General features: G+C 41.3%; 1 protein-coding gene across 20 annotated transcripts in view; it reads right to left on the bottom strand.

Annotated features, from left to right (window-relative positions):
• The window catches only part of BRSK2 (BR serine/threonine kinase 2), a 304,732-nt gene that overhangs the window by 133,587 nt on the left and 150,547 nt on the right, over positions 1 to 20,598 (bottom strand). For all 20 annotated transcript variants that reach the window (XM_079310032.1, XM_079310048.1, XM_079310040.1 and 17 more), the window contains one exon: positions 20,295 to 20,389. In XM_079310032.1, coding sequence (XP_079166158.1) covers positions 20,295 to 20,389 — 95 coding nt within the window. The remainder of the gene's footprint in view (positions 1 to 20,294; positions 20,390 to 20,598) is intronic.

Raw genomic sequence — 20,598 nt, 5'->3', positions numbered from 1 at the left:
GTCTGAAATTAAGATGGAAACCAGAAATGAAAGTCTTAGCAAGTGAAAACAGAAATGCCTTTCCTGGAAGCTGAATGCTGGCAGGAAGGGACCCTGGCAGTGCATTCAGACTGTGCACAATAACTTGGAGCACGTAAGTGGCTGCAGTGATTTACAGGCCAGCACAGCAGTGGGTGCAGATTACAGTTGTGCTGATAGAGGCAGAATAACTCCTGGAAATGAGATGCCAGCCAGCACACAGCAAAAGGTAGATGAAGGCCCCTAAAGTGCTTCAGATTGGAAATTACATCCTACTCTGCTGCATGAATAATTGTTTGGCTTCCATTAGGAAGCTTCTCAATTTCTATCACAGTTTTGTTGATGTACAAACAATGTCCCTTTTTATAACATGGATAGCTCCTCTCTCCCCTAATGGTCTTGGTTTACACCCTTGGTGTCGAGAATCAGCTGGTGATAAAGTCAAGGAAATACAGTTAACAATAATAAAACTGAATAAAAGACATGGCTACAAAAGAAACAAAATTATCTGAAAATTAGCTCCCTCCCCTGCAAAGTGTTTAGCTGAAGAGCTCAAAGCACAGATTTTTAGATAAACAGGTTTTAGTTCCTAAGGCTCCTTTAAATTAAGACAGGTAAAATTTGTGTGGACAGTCTTCAAGCTGTGAGGCAAAGGCTGTGAAGAAAGCAAGTCAGAAGCTTGAAACACACTCATTCAACTGACAGGTAATTTTTAATGCCACCTATTTAAAAGTAATTTGCTATGCAATACATTGGTGTCTCGCAAGATTAGTTGCCCTTGAAGATTTGAGGACAAATGACCCATTTAAGGAGGCAACACTGTGATTCTGTGTTGGAGCAGAGCATTTTTACAAATGGCTACTCTGATTGAACCCCCAATGTGAGACCTCACTGAAGAAGGTAATCTTTAGGCTGTGTGACTGAAACATAACACTCAGCAGCTTCTGCTGAGGGGTCAGGCTTCCAAGGCTGAACTCAGAGGAGGAAGGTACCCTGCCACCTGAGGCAGCATGAAGAGAGAGGGAGCAGAGAGCTCTGTAGAAGGAGCTCCTGCCTTCAGTGTATTTGTTTCTCTTTGCTCTCAGCACTGTTGCACAGAGCTGGCCACCACCATACGGGCCTCTGCCACATAGCACATACACAGGGAATTGACAGTGCATCTTTGCACTCACTGTAAAGTCCACTCACATTGAAAGGTGTCCATACACTGCTGGATTTTCATCCCAAGCTTTGCCTTCTGCTTCCATGCTCCTGGCTATCATGGCTAATCCAAAGACACCATAAATTTACTACAAAGGGACTAATTTTCCTTTCTATGTGCTCATATAAAATGCTGAGTACTGCAATACTTTTTCTGGTATCAACCAGACCTGAACATACTGGCTAATTAATTTATTCCTGCCCATGTCAATGGTATTAAAACTTCTACTCAAGTGCAGGAACACATTTTTAAAGTACTAAAAGCAATTATTGAAATACCTTTTCATAGCTTAAAATGATAGCAAAACACAGATGCTAGGGAAGAATCATTTGCTGATAAGAAGTCAAACTTTATTCAGACTTCTGAAACAGAGAGACTACAAATGCTGCTTTTATAGGAATAGTTTTTAACAGAGGCCAAGTAAAAAAATAAATTACAACTAACTATCAACATCATGTGTTCACTCAGCACAGCCAGAATGAAACAGATAGAAAGAAATTAAAAATAAATTTCAATACTATAAATTAAAAGATGCCACAGAAGGTATGCAAATTGCAAGCCACAAGGTCTCGTTTTTTGTTTACAAAGAATGTGTTTTCAGTTTGATGGAGAGGCATCATTATGGAGGGAATTTGAGGCATTTTAAATAGCAGAAGCTCTCATTAAGTATTCATTTTTAACAGGAAGACTGGAAAAAAAATTAAAATTAATGAGGAAGATGAAGTGGGGGGGGGGGGAAACTTTGAAGATGACAGCTTCTTGCTAAAAAAAGACACACTTGATATTAATCACAAGCAGTTCACACACACGCATTACTCTTAACTCCACTGTCACAATGTCCAGCACAGGTTCACAGCTGCTTCATGTTAGGATACCTAGCAAGACAGACAAAGCACAGTGAAAACACTGTGAAAACAAAGATAGGGAATAAATCACCCAGCAAAGGACATGACATTTTAAAATATATCTGCAACAGCAACTATGGGACATCCTCAGGAAGAGGTAGAACTACAGGCTATATGAAAACCTCAAACTGACTACAGCAATTTCAGAACAGAAAAGCACAAGTATTCTTGTTGTACCACCACTATCATGGATTTTCTGCAAACAAATTTTTTCTGGGCCAATTTCTAGTTGGCACATTAAAACACTGTAAGACCTTTCACATCTCTTAAAAAATCTGCCTGGTTTAAGATCTCATGATCTAGACATCAGAGAGATGTTCTCAAACATCCTTTCCTATCCCTGAATCTTAAAAGAAGGAAGAAACCAAGTCACATTTCCTTAAACACACACACAGTCTAGACTGCTTAATTTATGTGCAACACACAAATTTTAGAAAATTCAGTCAAAATTCAGCTGTCAATTTGTTCTTCAATATCCTCATATGGTAAAATAAAGTTTTTATTTCTCTTGTAAAAATATTTGTTTGTTTCTTTTAAATGCTCATATTCTTGAAGAAGGGTCTGGGAGGCAAGGGGCTTTGGTTCAGGCTTGCTATAAAAAGTGGTCATCACAAAACACAGATGTAGATAAACCTTTCTTCTCTCTGGATCTCTTAGTTTAGAGTAAAAATTGGAACTGGAAAAGATTTATCCAAGCTGAACTGACCCTGGCAGTGGTAGAGTGGAGGGCATCCTGGACAATTGTAAAATGCCTGGGACAAAGATGAGCAATAGCATCAAAGCAGAAGTTACTGCAGTGAAACAGGAGTAAAAGAAGTTGGAAAAAGATGTTTGGAAGAATGAACATTTGACTTTGGTCTTATGTCACACAGAATCTCTCAGAAGATTACTTCATGCTAAACACTTTTCTCCCTGGAGTTCTACAGTGTGATGTGTTTCTGTATTGACCATTGCCACTGTCCCCTGTGAGTTCTTCTCCTGACCCTGCAGAACCCCATGCTGAAGAGGTGCTCAGCACTCCAGACACAAGCATAACCCAACAGAGGAACACCTTTCTGAAATTATGTCCACCTCTGTTCCAAAGTCCACCGAGATCAGTGGCAAGACTTCCTCAGAATTTTAGTGAGCTGTGGCAGCCCTACATAAAGCCCAAGCTCATTCAGAGGAGAACTAAGAAATTTCCATGCTGGGCAGAGATGTCTCAGCTAGCTCCAAACAAGCTGTCTAATGAGCCCAAGCTGAGTGCTGCCCTGATATGACTCTCATGTTTCTGTCCCCACATGGGCACATGCAGAGCTAACTCAGGTGTCTCTGCATGACCCTGTATTGCATCATGCAGACATACCCTAGCTGCTTTGTTGCTTTATAGCAGCAGCAACAGAACAGGCAGTTCACAACTACAGGATTTCTTATTAATATTTGCCCCTTTAAGGTTTGGCATCTTTAACAACCCTAAATGAAAATGGGTTGAAAATACTGCATGAGAATTCTCCTTTAGGACTCAGCTGACCCAAATACACAGTTCTCTTGCTCTGAATTCCTCAGTATGGTGCAGGGAGATAAACTGCTCTGTTTTCTTTTCCTCTCTTGCCTTTTTTTTTTTTCTTGCTTTCATAATGCTGCATTGCAGGACCAAATTTTCTGATTATCATGCAGTGTCTTATTTTGATTATCCTTTTCTCAAATTAAATGATTCTGGTAGTCTAAGGAAAATCAGGAAAGATCTGTCTCCTGCTCCAAGGGGGTAGGTAATGCCTTTCCATAATAGGTTAGCTTAAAAGCATCCATACAGCCAGAAAAGTGGCTGCACTTCAGGGGACTGCCAACATGACTATATTCAGACAGTGGCATGACAACACGTAACTAAAAAAAGCCGCAGCCACAGAAGTCCCCAGCGTTGATGCAGTGACAGCATGAAAACACAATTTTCACTGGTTCAGCTTGCCTGGTGCAGGGTGAGAAGAACGAGCAAGGCTCTGTTCCCAACAGCAGTGCTGAGCTGGGATTGCGTAAGCATTTTCACAGTGCGGCTGGCACAGCTTTAAAAGAACCTCCTCTTGCTCCCTGTTGAGCATTCGTAGACAATTCTGTGTAGCCAAATGACACAAACAAGGTTGAAACACCCCTATCATCCTTGCAGAGTAAGCACAGGCTTGACAGAAGGAGCTTTGGTTCCTAAACAACTAATCTTGAGGTGTAAAAGCTTTACCTCCATGTACCTTTACCAAAGTAAGTGAGTTTCTGAAACAAGCAAATGGGAAATCCTTTTCCTCACTTGCTAGCTTGGACATATTTGAGCTACAAAGCATGGAGAAAAAAAACCCAACAACAAACAAACAGGAAAACCTAAAATACCATTGGTTTTTACAGACACATTTAGAAGCAGAATCATACTGCAAAATTGGCTCTTCCAGCTCCTCAGGAAACCTGCACAAGCATCTAACAACCACAAGAACACTCAAGGTCATAAGCAAGCTCTTTTTGGAGAGAAGCTGCCTTCTGACTATAGTGATAAACTCTGCAAAGTAGATCCTTGTATTGCAGATGAGATGACCAGGAGATCCCTAAATCAAATTGCAAACTATGAAAATTCTACATAAATAAGAGCTTTATTGAGCCCTGTCTCTGAAATTCATACACAACAGTAGAGTTGAAATGGAAAGCTGGTCACTGCTCTGCTTTGATGAACTGCTATGCATCAACACCAAGCCTACTCTTCTCATTTTGGCAAACTATGTTTAGTCCAGCTTTCAAGAGCCCAAAACAAGATAGTGATAGGAAAGCATGGTCATAATCCCACATCAGAAAAGGAGGAAAAGGCAGCACTGGTTATAGTTTGCTTCCACCAAGCTACTCTTGCTGGCTCCATACTGCAAGAGCTTTATCAGAATAACAGAAGAGCATGTGGAGAAAGAGTTCTAAACACTGTGGATACTGCCCATGTAACCACACAATTCTGGCTGAAACTCCTGAAGTCCCACCTCAGAACCACGACCAGTAAAAAGGCAGAAGGTACCTGAGAAGTAACAGCTTTGAGATCTCCCAAAGTTCAGGGCTGATATCTCCCAGCACACCTCTCCTTCTCCAGCTCAAGCTCAGGACTCCTCTGAAACATAGAGCACTGTCCTACAGCAACATAAAGCGTGGCTGTAGACAGCAGGAAGCTCTGCAGATCATAAAACAATGAGCTGTTTCTGGCACCTGCTTTGTCTTGTTTTCCTATGGAAAGACACACCGGACCAGACTGTGAGTTATGCAACCTGCAGTTACTCAGCTGTCCACTGGCTTTGACAGAAAACATCCACAACAGAGACTTCCCAAGGTGCTTAATACTGCAGAAACAGAGTCCTGGGATGCAACAAAATGGAAGAAGAGACTGGTCACAGGTTAGCAAATGAGGAGGGAAAGCCACAAATTAAAGAAAACTCACTACAGGAAAATGAATGGTAGTGAAACCTCACAAGAGAATAGTTTTCCACAACACTGGGAGTCTTAGCTGAGATGGGATTGCCACATGAGGCCCAAACAGGAAAAAAGGCTCCTGGTAGTCCAATTAGTCACTCACCGTGTTTCTGGCACTGTTGTGACATAAAGAACTACTTGGAAAGTCTGATCTGTTATTTGCAAGGCTAGCAGAGAAGGATGAAACAGTCTGTCAGTTAAGTATATCATTTGTTCAACATGTAGTGGAAGGTGAATGAAAAGGAAAATAATGGAAATGAGCTGTGGACATTACCAAACTACAACCAGAGCACAAAGAGAGACAGGGAGCAGATTTTTCCGTTTCTTATGGATATATGAATACTGTAACAAAGCTGTTTCCACTTGCCCAGAATGTCACTCTCCAAAATCAAGGCAAAAAGTAGTCTCAGCCTACTTCAAAGCTGAAACCTGCCTGGTCTCCCTGCACCAGCAGCTCCAGTTTTTCTACAGTAACAGTTTACAATGTTGCAGCCTAGGACTCCTAAAATTAAAACAGAAAACTGGCCCCATTTTTCACTCACACTAATTCATCATTATAGGGAATAATACAGAACAGAAATGCGCTAAGTTTGCAGATATTTGAAACAAGTTTGATTGCAGGGCTGGGGAAAAGCAAATGCAGGTGAGGAGAAAGACACACAGAACCAAAGGTTCAGAGGCTGAACTGTTCCAGGAAGAAGAAAGTTCAGCCTTTGTCTGTGATTAAGTGGCTGATTTTGCAAAGCTGGGCAGGTATCAAGAACTGGTTAATTGAGGGCAACAGAGTTACAGCACAAAGTGAAAACAGAGCAGTGGAGGGGAGAAAAACAGCTGCCACAAAGTCTGTTTTCCCTTGGGTTTCCTACTTAACTTTTAGGCTAACTATACTTTCCAGCTAACCTGTTCTGTGGAGCTAATTCCCTGAAAGTGCTGGGAATCCACTAAAACTGCAGCCTAATATGTTAAGGAGCTGATGGGTCTGTACCTGTGCAGTGTCCTTTCCGATTCTGTACCTAACAAGACCCAAAAGAAGCCAGCCCTGCTGAAAGCATTGTATGCACATTTACACATACCTCCTAGCAGATGGCCAGCACACATCACAAAGCAAGTGCCAGACTTACCAGGGCATGTGCAACAGCAAAGAGGAATGAAATTACTACACAAATAGGGAAAAACGTGCCACCTTAGGTTTTGAAGCTGTGAATCACTGAAGGACAACAGCTCCTCTGATACTGTGCTGTGATCTTTGCAGCCTCCAAAGCTGGCTTTTCATGAAGCAGCCACACATCCTCTATGGAAACTGAAGCCATATGGATACCATCAGATATAATACACTGTACATGTTTTATGCTGCAGTGTATTTTAGGAATCAGTTTATGTTCCATGCTACATGCATACTGCTTTTTCAAAGGTGCAATTTCTAAAGTGTACATACACATTTACAAACAACTGATAACAACTTATTCCAGTTCCACTCCAGTTGTCTCATCTGTGTATTTTTGTGACTGCACTGTACCAGCAGACCCACCGGGTGAATTCAAGTCTATGGGAAGAGATTCACTTACAAAGCCATACAGTCCATGCCCCTTGGTGCTTTGGGTGAGACGTCAAGATCCCACAGGAACCTCTGTGTTCCTTCTCACATCACTATGGCATGCACAGAGAGGGAGGTGCCCAGGAGCAAAGAACATTTAGCATAATGACTCAGATGGGTGGTCAGCAGTTTAAACCAGCCACTTGATATTACTATAATGAGGATTCAGTTTAACAGTTGTTCTGCATGCATGGAAATCTCTCCCATCCTCAGGAAACCACTTAAAAATAAAATGAACTAAAATCAAATCATCTGTTTGAGAAGAAGGAGGTTATGGCTTGGAAAATGCATAAAATGGGTGGAGTGAAAATGCCCATGGGTAAGTAAAAATTATTTATCACAGCAAGAGGATCAGAGAGCCTCTGAGCTTTATCTCAGGGATGACACAGCATAAAAAGAACTCCTGCAGAAATTAGCTGCAGTTCTGCTGAATCTAAAAGGAGCAGAATCCTCTTATGATAACTCTGAGATTAGACTAGCATGTTTTATATGCATTTTGAGCCACAGAAGTCTCAACTGAAAATGAATGGAAGTAATTTCCATGATGAGTAGCAGAATTACGTCATATGCCACTTGTTCACCAGGCAATAAATACCTGTCATCTACTGTCTACTAAATCCTAAAAAATTCCCACCAATACATTCTGATGCACCCAGGAGCAACCCTCATCTTTCAAGTACTACATCTTTAGCTTCCTAAATCTCATCATGAAAATTAATTCATTGAAACATTCTGAGGAACATACCTGGCTTATAAAATCCTGAAACACATTCGTAATTTCTTTAAAGATTAAGTATAGGCTTTAAGCTTAGATTATCTAAACATATATATATGTATTAAACCTTTCAAGACATAACCTTTTTGCCATGCCCTGAATACTTTAATTCTGCTTTACTGTCCCAAATCTCTCATTACATTGTGTGCTGCAGGTCTAGGCATTTATGCTCCTGACCATAAAAATATTGCCTGAAATGCTGAGACATTGTAACTTTGAAAAACCATGTTTTTTATTTAAATAAAGGACCTGGTGATTCTGACTGGCTATTTACTTTATTTAAATCAGGCTGTGTTAAATTTTGCCCTACTGAAGGTCAGAGAGCACGTATCAGATTATTAGACAATGATGGCAGGATTGTGGCATCTTATTTCAGGTTAAGGATGCACACAACCCCTAGCTTTCTTTAAGTTTAAAAAGCTTTGGAAAAAAAAAAAAGAATTAAAGATTCTAAGGCATATATATTAGTATTAGTATCTCACAACAAAGGTCTGAGGATACAGAGCTACCAGAGGGTGTTAGAGCTGTAAGGAAGGATGATTGTGGGGTAGTAGTACACAGAGAACTCAGATTCAAAACAAAAGAAAATTATATTTGCAGTAGTAGCAGACAGTTATAGCAATAAGGAATTGTATGAATGGTATTGCTGTTCAAAAAATGTGTAAAAATAAGGGGAGAGAAACCAAGCATTTCTAATGATCTGCACCTGGAAAACAAGTGGAAGATAAATAGAAACTGTAATGAAAGGGACAGCTGTAGGGATGACAGACGATGGAGGTCAAGCCTCTGTGAGAACCAGCAATTTGAGAGAGTGAGAAATTAAAGAGTCAGAAATAGCTAAGACCTCTTCAGAAGTGCACTGAAGGTATGTCAATATGTTAATTATTTCATCTATCGTCTGCTAGTCGTTCCTCAAACCACACCTACAGAACTTGTCCATATCTACAGTTTGATTTGTATCTAACACTTAAATCACAGAAATTCAGTTGTCATGTCCTTTATTCCAGTTCACTGCACTTGTGATCTTACTTCCAGTGTTACCTCTCACAGATCTCACCTCTCAAGTCTCCAGGCAGTCTCTAAGACAATGTTCCTCCATTGCCTACTAATGTGGTTTCTCTCCTGTTGGTATTCAAACCAAAAATGAAATGTGATAATTACCATGAGTTCCTTCAGGCTGCTTAATCCTCAGTGTCCCCTCAGTAAAGTAGCCTTTGAACCAGTCCTAAACCCACTTTTTGCTATGTTCAGCTCTTGAGGCCCTCATTCTTTGTATGTTGGCCTGTTGATTTTCAGTTTTACACATCAATTTTGATTTTGCTGACCCTTTTTATACTAAACTTTTGTGGCATGACTCCTAACTTCACTGATCAGTTGTTTCTACCATAAGCCTGCAACATACAGTACTATCTCCACATCTCCAATGTATTTCTTCCTTCAGCTCCTATAGATTTTTTAAAAAATTGCTTGAAGTCTTTATTTGATAACTGACACAAGTTTATTTATGACTGAAAGCAACAGCCATTATAGCTGGTCAATCTCTCTCCTCCTATCTGCACTGGGGTTCAGGTTAGATATCAGGGATGAATTAAACCACTGGGAGTACCATGCAGCTCTGAATCAGGCTGTCCAGGGAAGCTGATGAATTTCAGTCCCTTCAGGTTTTCAAAACCAAGACAGACAAAGCTACAATTGACCCATGGCAACAGCAGTCCTTGTTTGAGTGGGAGGATGGACTACACAAACCCTCAGAGGTCCCTTCCAACCCTTGCCTCTATGATTCTGCACATTTGTCCAATATATCACTCCTGCACACTCTAACAATCTGTCTATCTTACATTTCTTCATCCTTAATATCTCCTCTCTTCCTGAGGCAGTATGTCATCAGCTGCAGGCTTGACATTTGAGAGTCTGAACCCTGGCTCAATCTGGATTGAGATGCGTCCGCAGCCAAACAAAGGCAGAGAAACACTAAATCATTGGTGTCTGCCAAAAAAACAGGTCAGTTAGCAGGATGGCAGGATGAAATACACACCCTCTCGGTGCACTAGCAGCAAGTGGCTGTTGCCCAGCACCAAGCAGATACCATGTCCTTGGGCATTGCTAACTGGTGCTTTTTCCTAAAAGGGTTCTCAGCACTATCAGCCTTGCACAGCCATGCAGGAAGGCAAGGACACCATTTCTCTTTAGAAATGAAGGCTTCAATGCTAACAGATCTCTGAGGGTTTTTTTACTGTTGTAGGCAGTATTTAGATCTGTTTCTACCAGTTGCTGGATTTCCATGTCAGTCCCTGTGAAAGATACCTTTTTATGCTGATAGTCTACTGAGCAGAGCCCAGGTACCTTGTCTGTTATACTGGGGATATTCTGGTATTGCAGAGCAACCAAATCTCCAGTTTGACTGCACTGCTGCCCAGAAGGGGGTTGGTACTCTGAGGTATTTCCACAAGGCTACTTCCTAATCCAAGTTCCTCTGTGGTTGCTAAACTCACAGCTTGCACTCCTATAGGGAAAGGAAGTGAAAACACAACCCCAAATGACTGTGAGAACAGCTGTGTGCCACGCTGCCCTGTGTCCAGTGGCTTTACCCATTTGTTCTTAAGTAAATGGTTTTATTTTCTGGATTTGATAAATCAGGGATTGATTTAAGAGATGGAAATCAGAATAAAATGAACCCATAATACCTAGAAGATAATATGTACTCTCTTCCTATGAGTGTCTTTCCTTTGGAAATGCTGCAGTGGATGGTGAGGGACAACAGGAGGATAGCAAAGGACAGAAGGGATTTAGGAAGGAAATTCAGGGGCAGCTGAGAGAGCAGGAGTGAAGAGAGGAAATTCATCAAAGAAAAGAGATAAGAACATTAGACTGAGGGGATTTATTTCAGGGTATTAAGAAGGAAATATAAGAAGAAAGATCTCTAAAAAAAGAACTTTATGTTAAAGTATTTTACAGATGGAGGAAATTTCCCTCTATTGACAGCAGGTTTTTTCTGCTGGACCATCTACACACACACAGATCTAGAAATGTGACAACAAAACATTTTTGACCACAGATCAATAGTAAATTCCAGCCTATTACAAGGATCCATGGTGACAGATTTCTGACAGTGTAACCAGACTTCCAGAACATTGCAAAATGCAATCTATCAAGAATTCTACATTTGTGTCATGACTGTTGAAAATCGGCTTCAGGTACAATGAAGAAAGCCAGTAACACAACCCCCTTCTCCTAATACATTTGTTATAATTTGTTGTAATTCGTTATTATTTGTTTTTTTGCATATTCTGGTGACTCCTCTTCATTTTAGATCTTCTAGCCTTGGTTACAGTTGATATATGGAGCTGCAGAGAAGGGTACAAAAAGCTATTAGGAAATGGAGGAATAAGCTAAAATACACAGCCCAATTCCTTATGAGCAGGCTTGAGATGAAACACCGTTTATACATAATGCTATTATTTATTTCCTATAGCCATGCCTGCATTTGAAACGTAGAGATGATAAAGAATGTTTGTCTTCTGGATCAACAGGAAACCCAAAAGTAGGAAAAAACCTACAGAGCTGCACTCTGTTGTGTTACACCTTGCACCAGTGACATTTCCTCACAAGTTTCCTACTCAAGGTATAGACGAGGAGGTACTTGGGAAAGTTGCCATATAAGAATGTTTGTGTCTGTGGTAAATATGCCAGAAACAGGAAAAAGTGGTCTTGTTTTGTAGGCCAGATCCTTCCTCTTGAGTGTTGACAGCTATTCACCCCTGCCTTACCAAGATGTTCTAAAACCAGACTTTGAATGTGTTCATTTTAGCATAATCTGGAGCACCAGTCCCAAATTTCCAGAAAGGGTAATGATTTTGGTTGCCTGATTGAGTTTTCACCAAGCATTCTTGAAAAAGCCAGCCCAGAATTTCTTGCCACTTTTAAAAGTCCCTGTTTCCACCAGGGACAATGCATGATGTTATAGAAGAGATGTTGTTGAGCAATTGCTGCATGCTGAGAGACTGCAAGAGATGCACAAGTTCAAGATTAAACTCAATCTCACCTTCCCTATGGTTTGTAGAGAATTAAGGTAACATCTCCATTATCCCTCACACAACACAAAGCCTTTGCTGCTGCCTCCCCATGCAGCTGAGCACATGTTCCATTACACCACAGGATTCAGGAATACCAGGTGTTCTGACAAACATTGCTCCCGCATTGGAGAAAAATCAACCATGCTATGACTGCAATTTTTGTCACTGTGTGGTAGCTGGGCTTGGGCACTCTTAGTATTGGCACACCTGGAAAATTCTCTTGGAGTTGGACATGAAACACTACTCTGAACTAAAACTCATGAGTTTCCTCTGTGTGGTGTGTGCATCCACAGCAGGGGAAGGCAAACAACGGTTTATTGCTACAGCAGTGCTCTTCAGGAACAGACCAGTGTGTTAAATCCATGCTAGCTGTGAATACAGCCTCTCAGGATGCCAGAAGGCAAGGCAGCAAGTTCAAATATAGCACCTGGTAAAAGAGGAAATGCTCAAATACCTAAAAACTCACCTAAAACTCTCACTCGGAGATCAACATGCTCCAACAGCAGCAGAGCAAACCAAGCTCCATCTGACAGCTCTGAAACTAACAGTTAATTGCCCTGGGATTAAGCCTTTCCAGATTTTTCCTAAATTTGTGCCAACTACTTAATAGCACAAACTGCAGGGAATAGACTGAGTGAGGCCTGGTTTATACTTAACAAATGATCAGCAAAATGCTCATGTTGGATAGAAGCATGGAAAACAAACAGGAAGAGCCTGTATCCCCTAAATGACAGTGCAATGCCAGTCCTTGGCTCTCAGTTGTACCAGTTTAAATATGCATTAAGTGACACTTTTTTTTTGAGCTGGGAAACTCATACGCTAAGCAGTGCTAAGAAATGCTTCTCACAGAAAAGTAGTGCTGGCGTACAAGGCACCAATTGCTTCAGCAAAAAAATTAAGATAACCTTTGAACAAAGTCTTTACTCAAATGGTTTACCTGCTACATACAGGAATGGACTACATCCCTTAATTGGCATGGATCAGTCTACTGATATTTATGGTGTTTATTCTGCATGATAGATGCAGGGTTAAATACCTGAACCAACTGTGGTCTCAGTCAATCTACTCAAGGATTGATGTCTCATTACTGCTAGAGCTGTTCTGATGACATACTGGTTCTCTTTCCAAGAGGAAAGAAAAAAATAATTAAAAGCCTTCCAGGTAGGATTCTGGAATGTGAAATACAAACCAACATAAAATGGAGTTAGAAGTCTTTTCACCTGGGGTTCCCCTTGCCTTTCAGGGTAACTCCTACTGCTTGTCCTTCCCCAAAAAAATGAGCCTCAAGGCTGACAACAGCTGAGGATCCTAGTGCCTTCTACCACTCAACATGTGGTGTAGGGACACATCTTTCTAGCTGGGGATGCTGGGTCTGCCCCAAAGCTGTGGACTCTCGGAGCCTGTCTCTCTTGGCATGATAACATCAGGCTCAGAGGCAGTGGGAGTCCCTGAACAGGCAGGACTTCCAGGGTCTCTGCTGGGGAAAAAGCAAAGAGGACTCCTCAACAGCCTGCTACAAATACAGAGAGAGTTCAAAAGAAACCTAGACTTTGATGTATCAGGAGTTCACTGAGATGAACTTTCTCTTATTTCAGAGAAAACACTTCAGCCAACCAACATACTTCGAAAAAACTAAGCTTTGGCAATGGAAGAGGAGAATTCCCAGAAGCTTCAGTAGGGAAAGCAATGCCAAATTAAACTGTGGTCAGTCTCACCCCAAGTGCAAGGACAGTGCAATTACAGTGGAAACAGTAACAGCTGAACAGAAAGGGATTTTACAGGCTATTTAATGACAGCAAGTTCACAGGTGGAAGAGACTGGAATGCTGGGCACATTTAGATGTCTCATCTCCAGGAGCACTTCCCATCCAGGCAGTATGGTTATGGTCAAGTGAAATGAATGTAAAAAGCACTCCTTGAGTTCAGCTAGCTCTGGTCTGGGCTCATGAGGGACATTTATTGCTGTGTGACCAATCCAGCACACAAGGGTGGTAGACTGTCTATGTCTATGTGTTTGCACACACAAGGCTGTGGGTAGAACACGTTGGATACAATAGAAGTTTGAGCCAGACTGCTGTAAAGCAAATCAAAAGTAGGGTGGAATAAAAAAGGCCAATTATTTTAATAGCCTGCCCAAATGCCTCAATTGATCCTACTAACTTTAGAAAGCAAAAGGCACTATGCACACTTGACAGGTTTGTTCCTCTGATAGGTATATCATGTGCTTGTAATTCCCACTTGATTTCCTTCTTTAAGAATATCTCAAACTGTGTTCACTGTATGTTTGGTGGAAAGTGGAGGCAGAGAGTCATTCTCTGAAGGAAAACACAATTACCCAACTTCTATAACTGCTCAAACAGATGACAAGTGAACAGGCTTTCAATGCTCCCCACCAGCTCCAGTTTAAAACAAAACAATCTGCATTATACATTCAGTAACAGATTCCTAATCCCAAACTCCCTCTAGCAGGAGGGAGCCGGGGGGGAAAAAAAGCCCCTTTTATTTTGCCTGTATTTTTCATATTGCAAGGTGCTTTGTTATCTCATTGAACTCAGAAGAGAGACTTGCAGACAGGATGCTGTGCTGTGCCAACTGGGTTGCTACTAGAATATGAACAAGGGTCACAGAGGCAGGGGCTAAGCATGAGTCTGTGCCCCCCTGGTCTTTGCTGGGTGCCAATCATTCCTGCATTGTTCAGTGCCTATGCATGTCACACACACACACACACTTCTAATCTGCTCTCTTCCAGGGCTAAAAGCTGGCAAGCATGTGGTAATGCTCCAGGTTAACAAGATAAACCACAATGAGGATGAGAGTGTGTAAGTGTGAATATACTAATTTATACATTGAAACCTGTATGTTCAATAGCAAGTGAAAATATGAGCATGTACATGCTTTGGGGAGATTTAATTTCCTCTATCCTTTCATCTTTCTTTTTGCCACAAGTACAAGGTCCTCTGGGTTATTTTCTTCTCACAGCAATATGCCAGCCAATCAGAAGAATAATAGATGGGTGTCAGCAAGTTAGCACAGTGCTCCTTAATCAGGGAGTCCTTGGAAATTTGATAAATTCTTTAAAACCTTTTTCTTGGTACTTCTTTTTAATAAATAGAAATATTTTCCCTCCCATTTGCTATTTTAAATAATACCACCTCCAAAATCTTGCCAATATCCTACAGTATTTTAAATGTATTTCACAGAAGATATCCCATGGCCTTGTCTTTTTGTTCATTTGTATACAATGGTAGAGGTACTCAGTGGGATTCAGCAGCAGCTTAATGCCATTTCCACTGCAATCAATAGCAAAACTCCTAAATACTGCAGCTGGAAAACAATTAGGCCACCACCAAACACATTAGGAAAAAGTATTGATTTGGTGGAATTGAGGTGGTGTTGGCGAGTTTGGCTTTTAGGGAAACTGCCCTTGTTGTGATCAAAGCTGAACTTGAACCAACTTCAGTCCACTTCTGCCTCAGATTTAGCTTCTCCCTGATGCTGTTCTGATATTCTAGTAATGATTTCTGTAGACCAGCCTGCAGTCAGCAGCTGAGGACTCCTAAGTCACCCATTATCACAGCTTGTTCTTTTAAAAGTCTGCAAATAAGGTATTCCAAGGAGAAGCTGCTGTTCTCAAGTATTGCCTTCTTTAAATTCACTTGGGAGATCCTAAATTTCTGCTTCTAGAGACACCTTGCACAAGTGCATCTCTTTATGCCCTGGACAGAGATATGGGACTTCTCACAGATTTCAAGTGTGTGATTGAAATTCCCAGCTCCATGGATTTTCAGGCCACAGGGGCTGTTGCATTGATATAATCAGAGCTAATGCATAGCACAGACCAGGAAACCAACTAATTCCTGCTTCAAGTCAACTTCAATCTGAAGTTGAACTAGGATCTTGGTTTTTAGAAAAAAAAAACACACTTCAGTGCAAGATGAAGTTTAATTGTCTTTCAGGAGGAAAACTCACTAGAGCTTTGGATGGCTTGTTCCAATTAGTAACTTCATACAGTGGTTAAACAGGCCTAGTATTTCTACATGTAACCTACCTACAGCCTACAACTATTAGTTTCCAATCAGCTTTTTATACCCATGACTGTAATATCCTCTGTTATCACATGCCTATCCTCATCAGTACTTACAGACCATGATTAAGCTATGTCTTAGCCTTCACTTTAATAAACTAAGTACCCTTAGTCTTATAAAACATGAGCTCTGATTTTCTTACTCTCTCAGATATTTTCTAAATTGTGCCCAATTTCTAAACTTTTTTCCTCAAAAAACAGGGATCTTAACCAGACATGCAGCATTTCAGCAGTTTTGGCCACAAACAATGACAGCTACTACATGACTTTCTGTAGCAAAAGAGGAAAAACAGAAAAAAGGAAGAAGTCACAAATGGAAGGGAATGAAGAACGAATGGCTTAAAAAGAAACAAAAGAGCAACTAAAAGAAAATGGAGAGGGAAGGAAATACTCCAAAATAGGATGAGATAAACACTTACTGAAGTAGAAGCTTATGAAGAAGAGATGATGAACAGACCATGCAAAGAAGTAGTTATTTACAAATATGCTTATATAAGTTATCCTGTCAGTTCCAAGAGGAACTAACACTCAATTCTCCTACCTATCCTTCCATTCAATTATTTCAAGCAATCTCCAGTAGTGATCACTGCAAGGCCTTCTGTGGTTAAGAACACAGAGAATTGTGTGCAGAATGTTTTGGAAGCAGAGCTCATTAGCCTGCAAGACACCAAACCAACTGACAGCCTCCCCAAAACTCACTACCTGTGACACAGCTGAGCTCCACAGCAGTGGGACTGCTTTTCTTCCCATCCCTTGCCCTGGAAATACCTGCCTTGCTTCAAGGCCAGCACTGGAGGACTCAGAAGAAACAAAAGGCACACAGAAACAAAGCACACATATGGAGCTCTGGGCTCCAGTCATCAGGCCTGGGACATCTGTGGCTTTCTGAGGATGGCTGCGTGCTCAAATAATTAGACCAAGGCCAGCTGTCCCCTTCTCATTCTTCACCCTTTATGCTCCCATTGCTTCTACCACCACTGTCTGTGCAAACAATGATTTGTCTGACGGATCACCAAAGAGGAGGTTTTGTATTGCTGTTTATTCTTTGGAAGGCGGGAGTGGAAGAGAACTGGTGAGACAGTAAAGAGAAGAAAGAACTCTTCTGAGTATATCTCATGAGACACCTCCATGTTTCCAGATGATCTTTTGCCATATCAGAGGAAAGATTTGTTTTAACCTTTATATTCTGAAGTTGTAAACTCCATATTCTCGTACTGGTACTGAAAATGCAACCGCCAGTAGTGAACCTGGCTGCTCAGGAAACCTTACTGCTTTATAGACAACTCTACTATTCTGGGCCTAATTTCACTGTCAGTGATCCAGATGTAATTCAGGGAAATTAATGAACCATGTTTCAATCTTAAGACGCTCCCTGTAGGACGCTGCTTTCTGAAATCTTTCCTGCCAATTTGTGCTAGAGCAAGCTAGAAGTACTGTGGGACACAGGTCTGCACATCAGCAGGGTTTCTGCTGAAGAAACTCAGTGAAACTTTTACTGGTTGAGGGAAAGCAGGAGTGAGAACAGAACCAACCCTTTTCCCTCAACTGAGAAATATGTAGCTTTGCCCCAAAGCCAGGATCCCAGGCAGGCCCAAGCTGTAGCTGGAACAGGAACACTGCTCCCCAACCTGTGTTTAGCAAGTCAGGGCATGACAAAGCAAAAGGCTGCGTGTGCACTGAGCAGCTCCATCCCTTGACAGGGCAGCCAGTGCCTGGATGATACATTTACTGCAGCCTGTGCTGCATCGTGCCTGCCTGTGTACCATCTCCATAGCAGCAGTTCTGCTAATTGAGACCAGCTGCTTCAATTCCAAATTCTTCTCTCCAGAAATATCGATACTACAACGTTATGATTAGAAAGCACTTTACCAAATGCCTCTCAATTCTGCACAGCTCAGATGAAGAGCAGCTGCAGAGAGAAGGGACTGTTCCCTGAACATACAGAATAAAACACTGCAAAAACACTGGAGAAATGAAGGCTACAAGAAGCAAGTCAAAACAGAATAATGATGACAAAGAAAGCAGCCTGCTGTATATGCTTCTGCCTGTCACTTTAGATGTTGAAAGGACCACGAGCAGACTTTTTCCTTATGCTCTAGGATAAATGGCCATAGCACTGCACTGTTACAGCTTCATGTGGCAGGTGTGCATGTTTGTCAGATCCAGCTTTTCTGTACAAGGAGGGATTAAAGCAAAATCCATCAATCTGGGCCTGGCTTGGAAGAGTAGCTGTGGTTTTGAATCATTTGGCTCTAGGGTTTGTTCTGCACAGCCCACTGGCAAAGAAACTGATAAACTGGTGGGAAGACTTGCAAAGTAGGAATGCCACCACACCATGATGACTTGGCCTCACTGTTGGCTATCTCCCTGTGGCTGCTGGCTCCACACAGCAAGCTGTCAGCTGGATGCTTCACAATGGTCACACTGGGATTGCCAAAAGCTGCAAGCACTTTTCCCCTCCAGCCAGACTGGAGTAAACTGGCTAACAGTATTCTAAATTCACTTAGAAGTCTCAGGCCCTGTCTGTGACCACCAGGCAGAGGGCTTTCCTGAAAAGACATCTGGTTACTGAATTTATGTAAGAATTGGGCAAACCACTTCAATCCCATCTGTTATTCCAACCTCCTGAGTACAGAGAACAGAATCCTTGAAAGAGGAAAATCTCACAAAGAAGGGTCTGAAAATGAGAAGCATGATGCAATATGTAATTTCCTCCTGAGAAAGATGCTGTACAATCTTGCAGAAAATGTGGCACGCTCCAGCATGTGGCTGTGTAAACAAGGGCCTAACTCACCGTTTCACTACTCAGATTTCATACTACAACCGAGGTAATGCAACACAGCTAAAGCAGAGAGATTGCTTTGCTATGCTAAGTGATTTTACTCCTACTTTGAAAAGCAGGGAGGTAAATCAAGTGTCTTATATAAATACCAGACAGTTTCTCTCACCAAACAAAATGCTTAAGTTTTTTTTTTAAAAATTCTATTATTTTTCTCCAGGATATATTCAGTGCTTAGTGTCCATTCAGATTTTACCATTTACACAGTTTTCTTACCTATTTGACTTTCTAACTTTTGATCTATATTAGAAATCTGTTTGAATCCACAGGACTGCAGAAGAGGGAATACATCAATGAAATTCCAGAAAGGTAAAGTCTGAACATGTTACAATTGAGTATAAACTTTCAAAATCCTTATCTGAAAAAAATATAAATTTACATTTTTTTGTGTAACATTCAATGACTGCATGCTAGCTTATACTCCATTTTCTTTCTGCTCTGAGTAAGGTTGCTATACTTACTTGTGTCGGGAAACAGCTGACACAGAAGTCCAATGGGAAACAGGAGTATAAAGATGAGCTTATATAGAGAAGCTCTGTGTGCTTATATGGGGAAGTCACCTCAATAAACTCAACACTGCATGCAAACCTGTTAGCGTAATTTGCAGGTGACAGCATGACGGAATTCTGTTGATTGCAGCGCAGTTGTGTTCCTTCCCATCAAGCTGAATATAGCCTCTCTAGTCACCAAATCACATGAATAAACTGCTATGCATACATTTATTTTATTTTTAGGTTTCCAAGATCAATCAATGACATTCATGTGAGGAGAATCACAAGGCTAGGTAAAAAACAAACTAAGCTCTTCTGAACACTAACAGTCACTGGGACCATAGGGACACTTTGATGGTTTCCAGCAGCACAGCTCTGTGGACTGTAAACTGAATTACAACAGCTTTAAGCAGTCATGGACCTTTGCACATCAGATCATAGAGAACCCATGCAGCAGAGCAAGCAGTAGGAGTATTAAAGTAACAGATCCACCAGCCCCTGTTAAATCTCTTCATACTGACATTTGTACACCTCAGCCTGCAATGTACCACAATGACACTGATGTAGTGTCAGTGCCCAAAGTCAGGTGCCCAACATATATTGGCCCCAGCAGAGAAGCACCAGCTCTGCAGCTGACTGTTTATTTTGTGCACAAAGCACAGGCATACTCCCATTTCATTTCAGCTGCCCTCGCCTCCCCCATAACTAAATTATTGTTATTGTGCTCCACATAATCCTAATACTGACAGGGATGTTTGTTATACATAATTAAAGATATTAATTTTGCATGGAACAGAAGACACAGAGCCAGGAACTTAATCTTATTTTTTTAAATCTTCCATTAGAAAATTACCTTCATTAGCACCGACTCACTGAGCTTCTCTCTGTTGACAATTTTTATCGCGACCTTCTGACACGTGACACAATGAACCCCCAACTTCACAAGACCTGCAGGAGAAACAAAGCAAAATAGAAAGGAAGAATGGGTTAGAGGTTGAGGTCAGTTGTGGAAGTTTTTCCTTTTAGAACACCATCCAGCTGTTGGCAGCTTATATGCAAACAAATTCCCATTAGTGCCTCCTCCAGCCAGAAAAGGTCTTGTGAGTAAAGAAGACCCTTCAACCTACATTGTGATCATTTGGCAGTGAAGCCACCAA

This window comes from Erithacus rubecula (assembly GCF_903797595.1).
Source record: "Erithacus rubecula genome assembly, chromosome: 6".
In the NCBI taxonomy this organism is placed as follows: domain Eukaryota; kingdom Metazoa; phylum Chordata; class Aves; order Passeriformes; family Muscicapidae; genus Erithacus; species Erithacus rubecula.
The sequence above is the reverse complement of the archived record's forward strand: the minus strand, read 5'-3'. Positions and strand labels throughout refer to the sequence as shown.